The following is a 13,130-nucleotide window of genomic DNA, read 5'->3' on the forward strand; positions in this document are numbered from 1 at the left end:
GGCGCACGTTTCTTGTTTCCCCTAAGGGTTTAACAAGCCTAGGGGCTAGGGTGCAGTATGTTCTAAGTCTAAAAAACTTTGTCCAAATACACGAGCTGCGGTAATTCATTTGGGGTTGCACATGAATAGCGCGTAGGTATTTTGTTAACTGATATACATAATGTACATATTGTATAGTATAATGCGTAGTTTAGTTTTTGTAATGCAATATTTGTGATATGTAATGAACATTTATCCTAACCCGTTTAATCTAAGTTGTGCCGTGTTTCGATGTTTGCCGCACGTTTCTTGTTTTCCCTAAGGGTTTAATAAGCTTAGGGGCTAGGGTGTAGTATGTACATAATAATGCAAAATACGTGACAAACAATGCATCTCAGAATATATTACGAAACTGATATTGTACTTTGTTAGCGTTGAAGGTTTTCAGTATTATGCACACACACTTAATGGAATGTACAATAATAATATACTACAGTTTAGACACTCAGACGGGGTTTGTCGACAATAGAGATGGTCGATCTTTCTCTCCCTGGCTTTCTTCTGCTCACTATGTTCTGGAGTCGTGCTTGGGTCTGCCTCGACCAATCGTTCCCTATATTTTTGTGGTAGGGCTACTGGAATAACATCATGACTGCTTCATCGAATTCCAGTCGTAGCAGTTTCTATGATATGGAAGCATCAAAATTAAATATCAGACTTTTACTATTACAAAATACAATAATGCATAATATATGTTATATAATGCATACTACTGGTTACAGAATGCACAGATTCTTTAAAATAATGCACAAATGAGTAATATTAAACATTTTTTCGAACTCTCGTTAATACCATTTCAACCACGTACGCATGAAATCTTATAATGCATAATATCAGGTAAATAATATTTACTACTACAACCAAAATGTACAGAGTCAGTCGAATATTGCATAATAAATGACAATTATGGAACAGTACCACATAAATAATGTACAGTTTCAAACAAATAATGTACAAGCAAACTTTTGAGATGTGGTAAGCAGCATTTCACCCATCTACGCAATAATTATCATAATGTCTACTAGATTGCAAACAATGACAACTACTTCATACATAATGCACAGACTCGGGTAAATAATGCACGTATTTAAGATGAAATTGAGTTGATTAAGTCAGAGACACAATACCCCCAATAATGCATAATATACTACATATAATGACAATTACATACTGCATAATGCACTGCCTAAACCCAATAATGCACATATGTAAGTTGAAATTGAGTTGATTAAGTCATAGACACAATACCTCTCATAATGCATAATATACTGCATATAATGAAAATTACAAACTGCATAATGCACGGCCTAAACCCAATAATGCACATATGTAAATTGAAATTGAGTTGATTTAGCCATAGACACAATACCTCCCATAATGCATAATATAGTGCATATAATGAAAACTGCAAACTGCATAATGCACTGCCTGAACCCAATAATGCACATATGTAAATTGAAATTGAGTTGATTAAGCCATAGACACAATACATCCCATAATGCATAATATACTGCATATAATGAAAATTACAAACTGCATAATGGAAAATTTGGTAACCATAACGCATAAATTATGTCCAATAATGCATAGGCTATATAAATTACGCTCCAGAATGAAACCGTACATGTGTGACACACACAATGTATTAAACTGTATACATAATGCAGACATTACAACAAAAAAATGCATTATTACAGTTCCACAATGCATTCAATAGATATGCACTTATGAACTCTTTCGTATGTGTAGTGACCACACCACACAACATGGATAATGCGAATTCAACAGAGTTGCTAATATCCTTTCACACAATCTACAACTAAGATGCTGAATTGATTAAGTTCGATGCAAATTTTACCTGCGGCCTCTGATGCTTGAGAGAGCGGTCGACCCATCTTAGTCATTTTCGATCTGCAGACACCAAAAAAACATAAGATACCAGAATTTATGTTTATTGAACCGACCCCAATTTCTACACTACAGATTCAGAGAAAAACATAAACAAAGAACAAGTTATTTTAGAAATTTGTGCACCTCGGCATGCTAAAAGTTTCAATTTTAACATACCTAGTCGATAGGAGCCGGTGTTTAGGAGCATCTGGTAACGCCGGTAGCTAGTTGTCGCAGAATTTTTGGTACACGGCTACTATTTCTTCGAACGCGGCGGCAGGGAGTGAAAACTAGGGTTTGCGGTGGTGGATGGAGTGGTTTTGGTTGTGTGCGTAATGAATGAAGAAAAAAGAAGAGTCGGATGGTTTCAAATCCCATAAAATTCGCATATACCAAAATATGGCGGTTCATGTTTCCGTCAAATGTCTACATTACCCCTGTAATGCATATGACCACCCTCTATAATGCAACACGGATATAGATTTGTAGAATCAATTTGATCCGTTAATACATTAGATCTAACGGATAATATTAAGAAGAGAAAAGGATCTAATAGATGAAAAGGAGATTAATGCTCCCCTGTATATATATTTATATATATATATATATATAATATAAAATAAAAATTGGTTCAACCGGCTGTTGATATTGAAAGTTAAGCTACAAGTATATATGAAGATATTTGATGTTATTTTCAGGTTGATTTTGAAAGTTAAACTACTGTAAGGATATTGTGTTATTTTAAGGTTGATTTTGAAAGGTAAACTACTGTCTAAGATATTGATTGATAAGTTTAAGTAGAGTTTATGACATATAGTATTTGATTGTATGATTGTATCGGTTTGGGGCCACCTCGATCGCCATCTCCTTCCAACGATGTTGAATTCACTTAAAAAAAGTACTACGTGTATGGATTGAATGGTAGAGTGGTTAATACACAGACTAAGGTTACGAGTTCAGTTTATTATAACACAACCATTAAATTTCTGTCTATTTGTCCAAAAAATTAATTTTCCTGTAATTAAAAATTGGTTCAACCGTTTGCCGGTATATTGACTGAACCGACCAATTTTTCAAGATAATAACGATCCAAAAGTTTGGCAATTTTTATGCTCTGGTTGGATAGGGCAATGTGCGATACCCCGGCCAAGCCGAACCGGCCAATCTAATTCGATTTTAATCTCTAATGAAATGACAATTGAAATATACTCGAGTCTAGCAAAAAAATATAACTATTGAAATCATGACTTTTAAAATGACAATGTTTTGAAAATGAAATGAAACAGACAATTCAACAGGTTTGGCTGCGAACCGGTACAAATTTTGGTTCGGTATTTATATTTAATCTAGTAAAATATGAGTTGTTTTAAACTGAAAAAAACGGTTGCGTCACATGAACCGTCAACCGTTGGACCTATTCAAAGAAAGTTTTAGAGCATCTGCAACGGTGAGCACAAGCTCTCCGTCCGTCCTTGCCGCTGGCAATGACACGCTTGTCCGCCGCTGCGCTCTTGCCGCTGGCACGGACGTGCTCTTAGCTAAGAGCACGTCCGTGCCAGCGAGCAGGGCGACGTGGCGTGTTTCTATGGCCGTTGACATTTTCTTTTTTTCTTTTTTCTTTTTTTAAAAAAAAATCAAAAATAATACCAAAAATTAAAAATATATATATTTTCGGATTCCCAAAAATATAGTCGTTTTATTACCGTTTTTTTTGAAATTTTTTTAAAAAATTTAATCCCAAAACCATCTATAAATACACGCATTCATCATCCATTTGGACTTAATTCGGTCACTTATGAATTTAATTATGTAATTTTTAATTTTAGGATTTTAATTAGGTACTTTTTAAATTTTAGGATTTTAATTATGTAATTTTTTATTTTTAGGATTTTAATTATGTAAATTTTATTTTATTTGTAATTTGTAATATTATTCCGGATATTTTTAATGCATTTTAATTTTGTGGAAATGTTTTTATTCAAATTGAATAATAGAATGGTGGTGCCCTTGTGCTCGTCCTTGCGGAAGAGCACGACTGTGGGTGTTGTGCTCTTGCCTAAGAGGAGGCAGAAAAAGTGGGGTCGGGCCCACAACCGTGCTCGTTGGCAAGAGCACGGTTGTTGATGCTCTTAGGCTTTAGCCTTTCTTCTGAAAAAAATAGTACATACCAAGTGTAATTTGAATCTTTGTGAACAAATATACTCTATCAGTCCCATAAAAATAGATTAATTTTGTTATTGTTGCTCATCTTATAAAAATAAACACTTATAGTAGTATTTGGTAGTAGCATTTTTTCTCTTTAATGAGAAGGGTCCATTCTCCAATAACAATTTCCAGATTTTTTTTTCTATCTTTCTCCTACTTTTTTATCTCATTAAAACTTGTTTCGTCCCAAAATGTGTTATTTTTATATACGACGGATGTAGTATGAAAACTGTAACCCCACCACAAGTATATTTGTGAAATATTTTGAACTTTATACTCCATATTCTTATAGTATATAGAAACATTAATTATTTATTTATACTAACTGATAATTTATATTTTTATAAATTTTATAACTAATTAATTAATTTAAACTTTGCATGTATAATTTGTACTGCCAATTAAATATTAATTACTATATTTTTATCATTCACTAAAATATAATATTTATTGTATAATGTTTTTCTGTTTGTTTGTTTACGAACAATCATTTACCAAATAACGACACAAAAAATGATTTTCCTATTTTTTGTCACGAGAAACAATCAAACACTACATTATATTATTAGTCACGAGGGTTATTTTTGTCTTTTTTCAACTTTTAATTTTTTTAAAAATTTTCGAACATGATCTGTAGTTCTTACCAAGTTAATGTACTAGGAGTAGTATTTAAAGACTAAAATGCGGGAGGTTGTGTACGTATTAGGAAGTTGCTGGGCAATTTGAGAATCCGAAGTTTCAGAAGAAATAACATAAACAATGACTGCCCTGCTTATGAGAAAAAAGAAGTCTCAACTCCTAAAACATTACTCCAATACATTATTTTAAAAAGTGACGTGTTTGGCCTTACATTTAAGATAAATGTCCATCACTTTTCACATTGATTTTCTAAGTTGTTTTGCGAACACCCTTTAATCAGAATTTAGAAGGAAATAAAAATTAAGAAAAATACAGGAGTATAAAAATTAAGAAGTTAACTATCGTCCACGCAAAACCTTATTTCTTCTGCATAAAACTTTAGCAACATTCTTGTAAATCATAATCTATGTAAAACATGGTTTCAACTTGAGTTTGAGTTTAAGTTTGAATTTGAGTTGTTTAACGGGTTGAACTATTTGGGAACCTCAATTATTGCGTTAAGCAATTTTCGAAGAATTAAAGGAGTATCAAAGTTGATCAATATTTAGTTTTTTCATTATAATATAGAATTATTTAGTTGAGATTTGTTTTGCACGTTGTCGCCGTAAAAAGAGTATATTTTGCAATGAAAACTATTAAAATTGACCTGTAAAATTGAACGGAAAACAAATGGATGGATAACAATCTAGTTGTGTATATTAAAAATAATCTTTTTTCTACTCTTGATAATGAACATATTATCTATGTTTTTAATCAATGAAAACACGTAGAAGTAAGTTGTCAATTATCAATATTTTAACAAAAACACGTCTATAACATGAATTGTTTCATTCTTTTAAGTTGATATGCATTGAACAAGTCTTATATATGTATAAAATGATTATGTATTTTTATATTTGTTGTGGTTGTGATTTTTGGTATGCTAAAACTAAACGTAATGCAACTTCTACACAATTTTTCCTACGTCTGTCTACCCTTATGTATTACAGCTTTCATGTAAAAGCAAAATTCCCCATGTCCTATTTCTTGAAGTTTGAATAATTTTATCCATATTCTGATGTTAGGTATCAGCAGAGGTCCCCTATTCATGACTTCATAATGTGCCCCCTCTATGGAAAGTGTTCGATTTACAAGATTATATTACGGAATTAAATATGTCGTATATTTGGTTCATGAGATTCAATCCCACAACTGAATCCTAGATGGATAATAATGAGATAATTAGTCATAGCTAACTCTCTATGACTAAAAGAATCTCACCGTTCAATCTTAAATTATATTTTGATATTATTTTATCTAGGTAATCGAACACCATCAATATGTATTATAGTATTTTAGGTAGATTATTGGTCAAATTGTTCGCAATAATTGAACCATGAACAGTAAATTTTATTAGTTTCGCTTTTTATAAATGCATCTAGTTGAAATACTATAAACATTTGACTTCTTCATGATTAAAAGTTCAAAACTAATACGGAGTACTTGAATAAAGAAATACAAACAAATTACCACTCATTTATCTGTAATATGTAGGAATATTACTGATTCTTATCAAAGACTAATGCAATTTATAATATTCGTCCTCAACGAAACTTTGTTTTAGTGATAATTTTATTTTTTTATTCATTAATTCTTATTAAAAACTAATAATATTCATATGAATATTAAGACATTTCATGTTAAATAAAATATCCAAATTAGTATTGAAATAAATAGTAAGTAATAAATATTCAAATAAACAATATATTCTAGATTCATACCTAAAATTAGATGAGATGAAATAGATAATAATATCAATTCCCCTCAAAATTTAGATGATCCTGGTGGAATAGTAATTCAGTACTTGTTGTGTTTCAAAATAAAATTCAGTATTTTTATTTAAAATATGTGTGTGCCAAATCAATAACATATTTCAAGTAGGATATCAAAAGTAAAATTGAGATTTTTTAAAATTTATGATTTTTACAACTGGTTTTCAAAGTTGTCAATGGATCAAAATTTGATAAAAATTCATGATTTTGTGACAATTTACACTTTTTTATTTCTATTATGTGTTTATTTCGTTCTTGATGATTGTGATTCACCAGTGATTGGATAAAACATTGTAGGACACGGTTGGGTCGACTTCATTCTTGTTGCGTTCATCTCTTAACCCTAAATCGGGATGCCTCTTTCACTCTCTCTATGTTAATTATGATCATCTATTATAAACGTATGTATTCTAATCAAAATTCAAAATATTTATTAGGAAATTTAAAAGATGAATTGCTAATATAATGGAAAAACGAACTAAAAAAATGTGAACTTCATTAACTATTCTGTAACGACCCAATCCTCCATCGCTTGCACCAAGCTATTGCCGTGAAGCAGTTTCGAGGAACCATTGGATTACTACTATTATATATGGCCAAGTTGAGAAGAAGATATTAATCCCTATATATGCATATATTTAAAACCGATTAAATTTCCGTAGTAGGAGTATTATTCAGCCATGGTTCCCAACAAAGAAGCCCCAAGCTGGTTTCGTCTCCACATCGGCTTCAGCTTCACCAATTCCATCATTTTCATCCTAGGTAAAAAAAAATCTAGCAAAATTAATCTGCTCATTATGAACATATATTTATATAGTACTATATATATTGATTGATTATGCTACAAAAACGCAGGGCTTATATGGAGCTATAGGATGGTGGAGAAGACGTTTCTCGACATCTTAATCACGCGCATGTGGAAGTTGTACGACCTCAAAAGTTCTGTGGTAGTCGTTAATTTGCATGAAGTTATAACCATTTGTTTTGTAGTAGTTTTCAGTACTGCAACCGACGTTTATAGGGGCCGCTCAGTCCGTTTCTGGATGGTGGTTTTCTCCACCACAGTTTGCATCATCGTGAGTAATTACTCGTAATCCTTATAAGATTCAATACTCTTTTAGTAGGGTTGATAACTCATCTAGGGATGAAATTCTAAAATTGTTAATTATGGAGCCTAATTTATCTCCTACCATGTTTAGGATTTGTTTCCTTGGAGTATTTTTTCCTTGTGATATATGTTTCCTAGTTTGACTAGAATTAGGGCTCTCTAGTTGCTTATAAATAGAGATGCTCCCTCATTGTTAAATTATTCTGAAATTATATAGTGAAATCCATGGCTTGGCATCGCCCCCAGACGTAGATACACATTGTATCGAACTGGATAAACAATTTCTTGTGTTCATTCTCTTTCATATTCGTGATTGTCTGTGTTTATTTCCCAACAAAAATGTCATTTCTGTTCATAGAATTTCATCCCTAGATGAGTTATCAAACCTACCAAACATGCACTAAGTCTCTCTGATTGTGAAATAAAAAGATTACCCTAATTAAACCCGACAAGGAGAAGAATGTGGATAATCAAGAAGTAGATTGATTGTATGATGAGTTGAACAAATAAGGGTAATTTTGGTTTGAAAAGCCAAACGATAATCGAGATCAAGGGAATTGAAAACTCAAACCGGCTAATAAATTGAATGAGAGGGCGTTTACTAAAAAAATAGTCACTACCTCATGAGAAGTACTAATCGAATTTTATTTCAATAGACACTACTTCATCATATATTAAACCATATCTATTACTATTGCTTTTAGAATATCAATTTATTTACTCATTCCTTCCATCGTGAAAGGGGTTGACAATGGATCTTGTATCCGGATCCATTTCTTATGAGAGATGAAAGTTTTCATTTTCTTTCCAACTCCAGTACTAAGTAGTATAATTTTGTAGCGAATGCACATGTTGCGTAGAGTTTTACGACCAAAAATGACTTAAAATGTGTGTTTTTATCGTGTGTTTGTTTATTTATCTTTCCTACCAAACACCAAAATAATAATGGCAGGGACTAATGCTCAACTACTTGGAGGCCGGAAATGACGATAAAGGGCAGCTTCATTTGTGGTTATTCTTCTCTATGGGGCTAATGGATTTGGCTCAAGCCGGACTTAGAGTCACGCTGAGAGTATTTCTTGAAGACCAGTTTAGGGAGGTGGATAGAGAAAAGGGCGAGAGACGGCTATACACCAAACTCTGTTGGATTCTGGTCTCCGCCGTTGCAGTCATCTTCGCTCAGTTTGAGACTTTGACAGGGTTTCACTTCAGAACACTTTTACTAGCATTAACGAGCGTGATAGCGTTTTTCTTCATAGTTTTCGTATCTGGTTTCAATTTCTACCACAAGGACGGGGAGAGCAACGAACGCAACGACGTCAGAGCCACAAATGAGGATTCAAAATGGAAAATGAGGGTTATTCTTTTTTTGGTGTGGGTTAGTTTATCAATTTTAAGCCTAGTTTCTGCTTCCGGAAGCACCTTCTTCTTGATAGAAGCCATCACACTCACATCTCACCACAAAAATCTATTTTCCATCCTCGTGCTCGCTAATCTGGTGAGATGCATGGAGACCACGGCCACAGAAGTGTCCCGGTGCGTAGTGGCACAGCTTAAAGAGAGCCGGGATTACAACATCCCGAAGATGGAGCTGTTGAGAATCGGAATTGGATTAGGTTGCTGCATGATGTGCTGCAGCATTGCTGAATGGACCGGGACACACAGGAAGTACGCCAAGGGTGGCAGCACCATGAGCGTGTATTGGCTAATCCCGCAGTTCTTTTTACTGGGGCTGATGCGGGGATTCGCTAAAGATGGGTTTAAATCGTTGTTTGAATCCAGGGTTCGGCCTTGGTTCAAGGGACACGGCCGGTCTTTGGGAGTGCTTACGACGGGATTTGGAAGCATTCTGAGCATAGTTTGCGTTTTCATCTACGGGAGTGGCCAATTTAAATGGTTCCAAATGACATACACAATAGTAGCCTCAACAAGTATTATAGCTTTCTGTCAGTTTTGAGTTGGGCTAACTTTGGTTTGTACATTTTGCTATTTGTTTGGTACACAGGCTTTTGGATCCTATTGGAAGACCAATATATGTACGAAGCGCGCGATAAGCAGAATTAACTGGATTTTCGAGTTTTGTATTCATTCAATCTATTAGTGTATGCGTGATTTTTTTATCAGTGAGTATATTAAAACATATTAATATTATAGTAGTATATTTTAAAAACATTAATCGATAAATTTTAAATTCATACATTTCAAGATAAAGAAAAATATCACTCGATCGACTGTTTTTATCATTTTCAGTCTTTTTCATAAAATTAATCTACATTTATGTTTGGATTTTTTTATAACTAAACACTAGTGCTAAATACTACAATTAAAAACTTTTACTTTTTCACTATCTTAGTAGTATTTTATTAGTTCCGCATAAAGATGTGTATCACCCCAAATTTTCTGGTTTCGGAGAGAAGGGGGGGTGCACATAAGATCTAGTTTATTTTTCTGCCAAAATCATTATAGTTATTTAAATATTGACCATTTCACTAACTATCATAGTATATCTAAATCGGAATCGTTCAAAACTAAAAGCAACCTTGATCCATCTTATCTGTTAAACCAAGACATAAACTTGTAGTATCATATATACTTCTATTACCTAACAATACTATAAAATACAAATTGATGACCAAATCCACCGGAGAAGCAAATTGTCAACTAACGTCTGAAGCCCCCACCACAAACCCAAAAATTTGTTCTTTGTAATAATCCGATTACAAGCTCAGTTTCTTTTTCCAAGCGGCAGTCAAATTAATACCAAAAAATTACTCCAGTGATCAAAGTTGATTGGTGAGGTATGAGCAAACGTTATGAAAAGTAAAGAAACTTTACGTTGGGAGGATATACTCCTATAAAATGTCCAAATCAGCAGATGATTAGGACTAAAAGTCATAAACTAAAATATTAGCTAGAGATAAACTCACAAACCGATCGCTTGAATTTCCGTCGGCCGTAATGGATCCCGTCCATTACATCCAAAACTGTTTCCGTGCAATCCGAAACTGGTTCCGTCACAACGCCGTCTTAATCAGTTCCACCCTGTTCATCTCTGGTAAAATTCTTGTAACTCCAAATTTAATCCACTCGATTATCATCATATATATATATGCTATAGTTAAAAACACAGGGCTGGTATGGAGCACGATGATGGAGAAGACATTCCTGAGGATCCTAATCACGCCCCACACCAGCGCCGGCGGGAAAGTGTACGATCTCCCAAGTATTGTGCTAGTGAATTTGCACCAAGGAATAACCAGTGTTTTCGCACTGGTTTTCACTTATGCGACCGGTGGCTGCTTGCTCCGATTCTTGGTTGTGGTTTTCTCCACTACAGCTTCCATCCTCGTAAGTCTAGTTATCATCAAATTACATGATTTGTCAAAACATTACCCAAATTTTCCATCCCTAAAAGAGTAGTCTAATTTAGATGAGAATGGTTCCGTTGACCCCAATCCATTTTTGCTGGATTTGAATCATGGTGTTATTGTTGTTATTGGTAGTTAGTGTTATTGTGGCTTGATTTAGAATTTAGTTTGAAATAGACATCATGAATTTGGTTCTACATTTAATGAATCTGAACCAAATCCAAACAAATTTCTAAAATCCAGATTAGGGCAAAAGTCTATCATTTTATTTTTAGGGCAATTATGATCAATCATGCGACTTTAAAAAACAATCAATAATATCATAGCTTTCATATTTTTTTTACAATTGTTGTATTTAATTACTCTGAAATCCTTTTTTTTTTTTGCACATTCGTATGTTACTCACAAAAACCATTGACTTTAGTAGTATGAAAAAATAGAATAGAAGATTAGATTTGAGCAAATTTCTAGCAATTTGTCCCTTCTTTTCAAATGCAATGTTAGTGAAGCGTGTGTAATTAACATTGGCAGGGAGTGATACACTACATGCTTGTGGCTGCTGGAAATGACGATAAAGAGCAGCTTCATATGTGTTCATTCTACGTAGCTATGGTTGTAATGGCTTCTGCGCAAGCGGCCCTAACAGCCGTGCTGAAAGAAGCTCTCGAAGATCGTTTCAGGCCGACGTATCAGAGACAACGCCTCACCAAACTCTTGCGTAATTGCACTTTGACAAACTCGCTCTAGTGTTAATCACTATGATGCTGTGTTTGTTATGCGTCTTCTTGTTCAGTTCCTTCTCCTATAACCACTACGCAATGATGAGAGGCAATGTCAGAGCAACAGAGGCAGCAGACAATCGGAGGCCAGTGAATCTTTTGTCATTATGGGTTTGTTTACTCATTTTAAGCCTAGTTTCTGCTTCTGCAAGCACCTTCTTCTTCTTAGAGGCCAGCACATTCAGTGGCCGCAACTACTTATCTGTCATGCTGTCACAAGACAATTTGCTGAGATTCACCGAAGCCTCGTTCAGGGGAATTCAGCAGCACAGCCAAGAGACGATAGAGTTCCTGAGAATCGGCATTGCATTGGTGTACTCCGTGATGTGCTGCACCCTTGCAATGAGCGTGTACTGGCTTACTCCGCACTTCTTTATACTGGGACTGATGGTGGGAGTAGCGAAAGAGGGGTTCCGGTCGTTGTACGAATCTCGGGTTCCACCTCACTTGAAGAGATTCGGGTCGGTTTGGGGAGAGCTTGCGAGGGGACTTGGTGGTATACTGAGCATACTTTGCATTTTCGTCTTTCGTGGAAGTGATATCAGCTGGTCGGAGAATGACAGTAGCAGCTTCAGCACGTACTGTATTTTTCTGCTAGTTTTGAGTGGTTTTAGCTTAATGTTATTCTTGCTGGTTGCTGTTTTGTACATGGGTGGGTGCATCCTTTTGGATGATGATGAAATCTACGAGCACTTGGAATAGGACGATGATGTTGATGTCGATGTCGATGTCTCTTCATAAGTGTATATCCTTTTAGATTTTGGTAATGTTGGAGCAGTACTTCATTTTCCATTTTATGGCAGCGGCCTAAGAATAAGGGGGGCTATTAGTAATTAAAGTAATCACCAGTTGGATTCTCTTGGATAACATTTTTAAATGTCATATATGATATGGCAATGAAAAATTATAGATGGATGTCACCACTAATTAGTTAAATAAATGTAGTCCATTCACGAACAAAAAAAATAATATATACTCCCTCCGTCTTATAGAAATAGGCCATTTGTTATGGACACGAGTTTTAATGTACAATTGGTAAAGTAAGGAGAAGGAGAAAAAATAGTTGAAATTGTGTAGTAGATAGTGAGACTCATAAATAATAAAGTACTCAATGAGAATGAGAAAAATGTTGTCATAAATGGATATGGACTATTTGTATGAGACTGACGAAAAAGAAAATATGGCCTATATCTATGGGAGATAATTGAGAATAAATTCAAATTTTATGATTTTTCTAATTAATTTGCAAGATTACACGGAATTAGAATTTGACCAAATATCCTAATTTCTT

The 13,130-nt window shown here is 34.2% G+C and overlaps 2 protein-coding genes across 5 annotated transcripts; both read left to right on the forward strand.

Annotated features, from left to right (window-relative positions):
• Positions 1–7,239: 7,239 nt before the first annotated feature.
• On the forward strand, positions 7,240–9,649 carry LOC121795282 (protein NRT1/ PTR FAMILY 5.5-like). The gene is made up of 3 exons (XM_042193787.1): positions 7,240–7,346; positions 7,440–7,660; positions 8,645–9,649. Exons 1-3 carry the CDS (start codon positions 7,265–7,267, stop codon positions 9,647–9,649), a joined length of 1,308 nt encoding a protein of 435 aa, XP_042049721.1. The 5' UTR covers positions 7,240–7,264.
• Positions 9,650–10,423: 774 nt separating this feature from the next.
• LOC121795189 lies at positions 10,424–12,623 on the forward strand. 4 transcript variants are annotated; one of them, XM_042193650.1, is made up of 3 exons: positions 10,424–10,747; positions 10,823–11,040; positions 11,592–12,623. In XM_042193650.1, the coding sequence occupies exon 3, from the start codon at positions 11,819–11,821 to the stop codon at positions 12,539–12,541; it is 723 nt and encodes a 240-aa protein (XP_042049584.1). In that variant the 5' UTR covers positions 10,424–10,747; positions 10,823–11,040; positions 11,592–11,818; the 3' UTR covers positions 12,542–12,623. The 4 variants fall into 2 exon arrangements, with proteins under 4 accessions (XP_042049584.1, XP_042049587.1, XP_042049585.1 ...); XM_042193651.1 differs by having other exon boundaries at positions 10,424–11,040.
• The last annotated feature ends 507 nt before the right edge of the window (positions 12,624–13,130 follow it).

Source organism: Salvia splendens, chromosome 3 (assembly GCF_004379255.2).
Source record: "Salvia splendens isolate huo1 chromosome 3, SspV2, whole genome shotgun sequence".
In the NCBI taxonomy this organism is placed as follows: domain Eukaryota; kingdom Viridiplantae; phylum Streptophyta; class Magnoliopsida; order Lamiales; family Lamiaceae; genus Salvia; species Salvia splendens.

What these genes read in the sequence shown, in the direction of transcription:
- LOC121795282 (XM_042193787.1), top strand. Translation starts at nt 7,265, where the DNA reads ATGGTTCCCAACAAAGAAGCCCCAAGCTGGTTTCGTCTCCACATCGGC. An exon ending in TTCCATCATTTTCATCCTAG is followed by an intron (nt 7,347 to 7,439) that starts GTAAAAAAAAAT and finishes ACAAAAACGCAG; the next exon opens with GGCTTATATGGAGCTATAGG. An exon ending in CCACCACAGTTTGCATCATC is followed by an intron (nt 7,661 to 8,644) that starts GTGAGTAATTAC and finishes TAATAATGGCAG; the next exon opens with GGACTAATGCTCAACTACTT.
- LOC121795189 (XM_042193651.1), top strand. Translation starts at nt 11,819, where the DNA reads ATGATGCTGTGTTTGTTATGCGTCTTCTTGTTCAGTTCCTTCTCCTAT.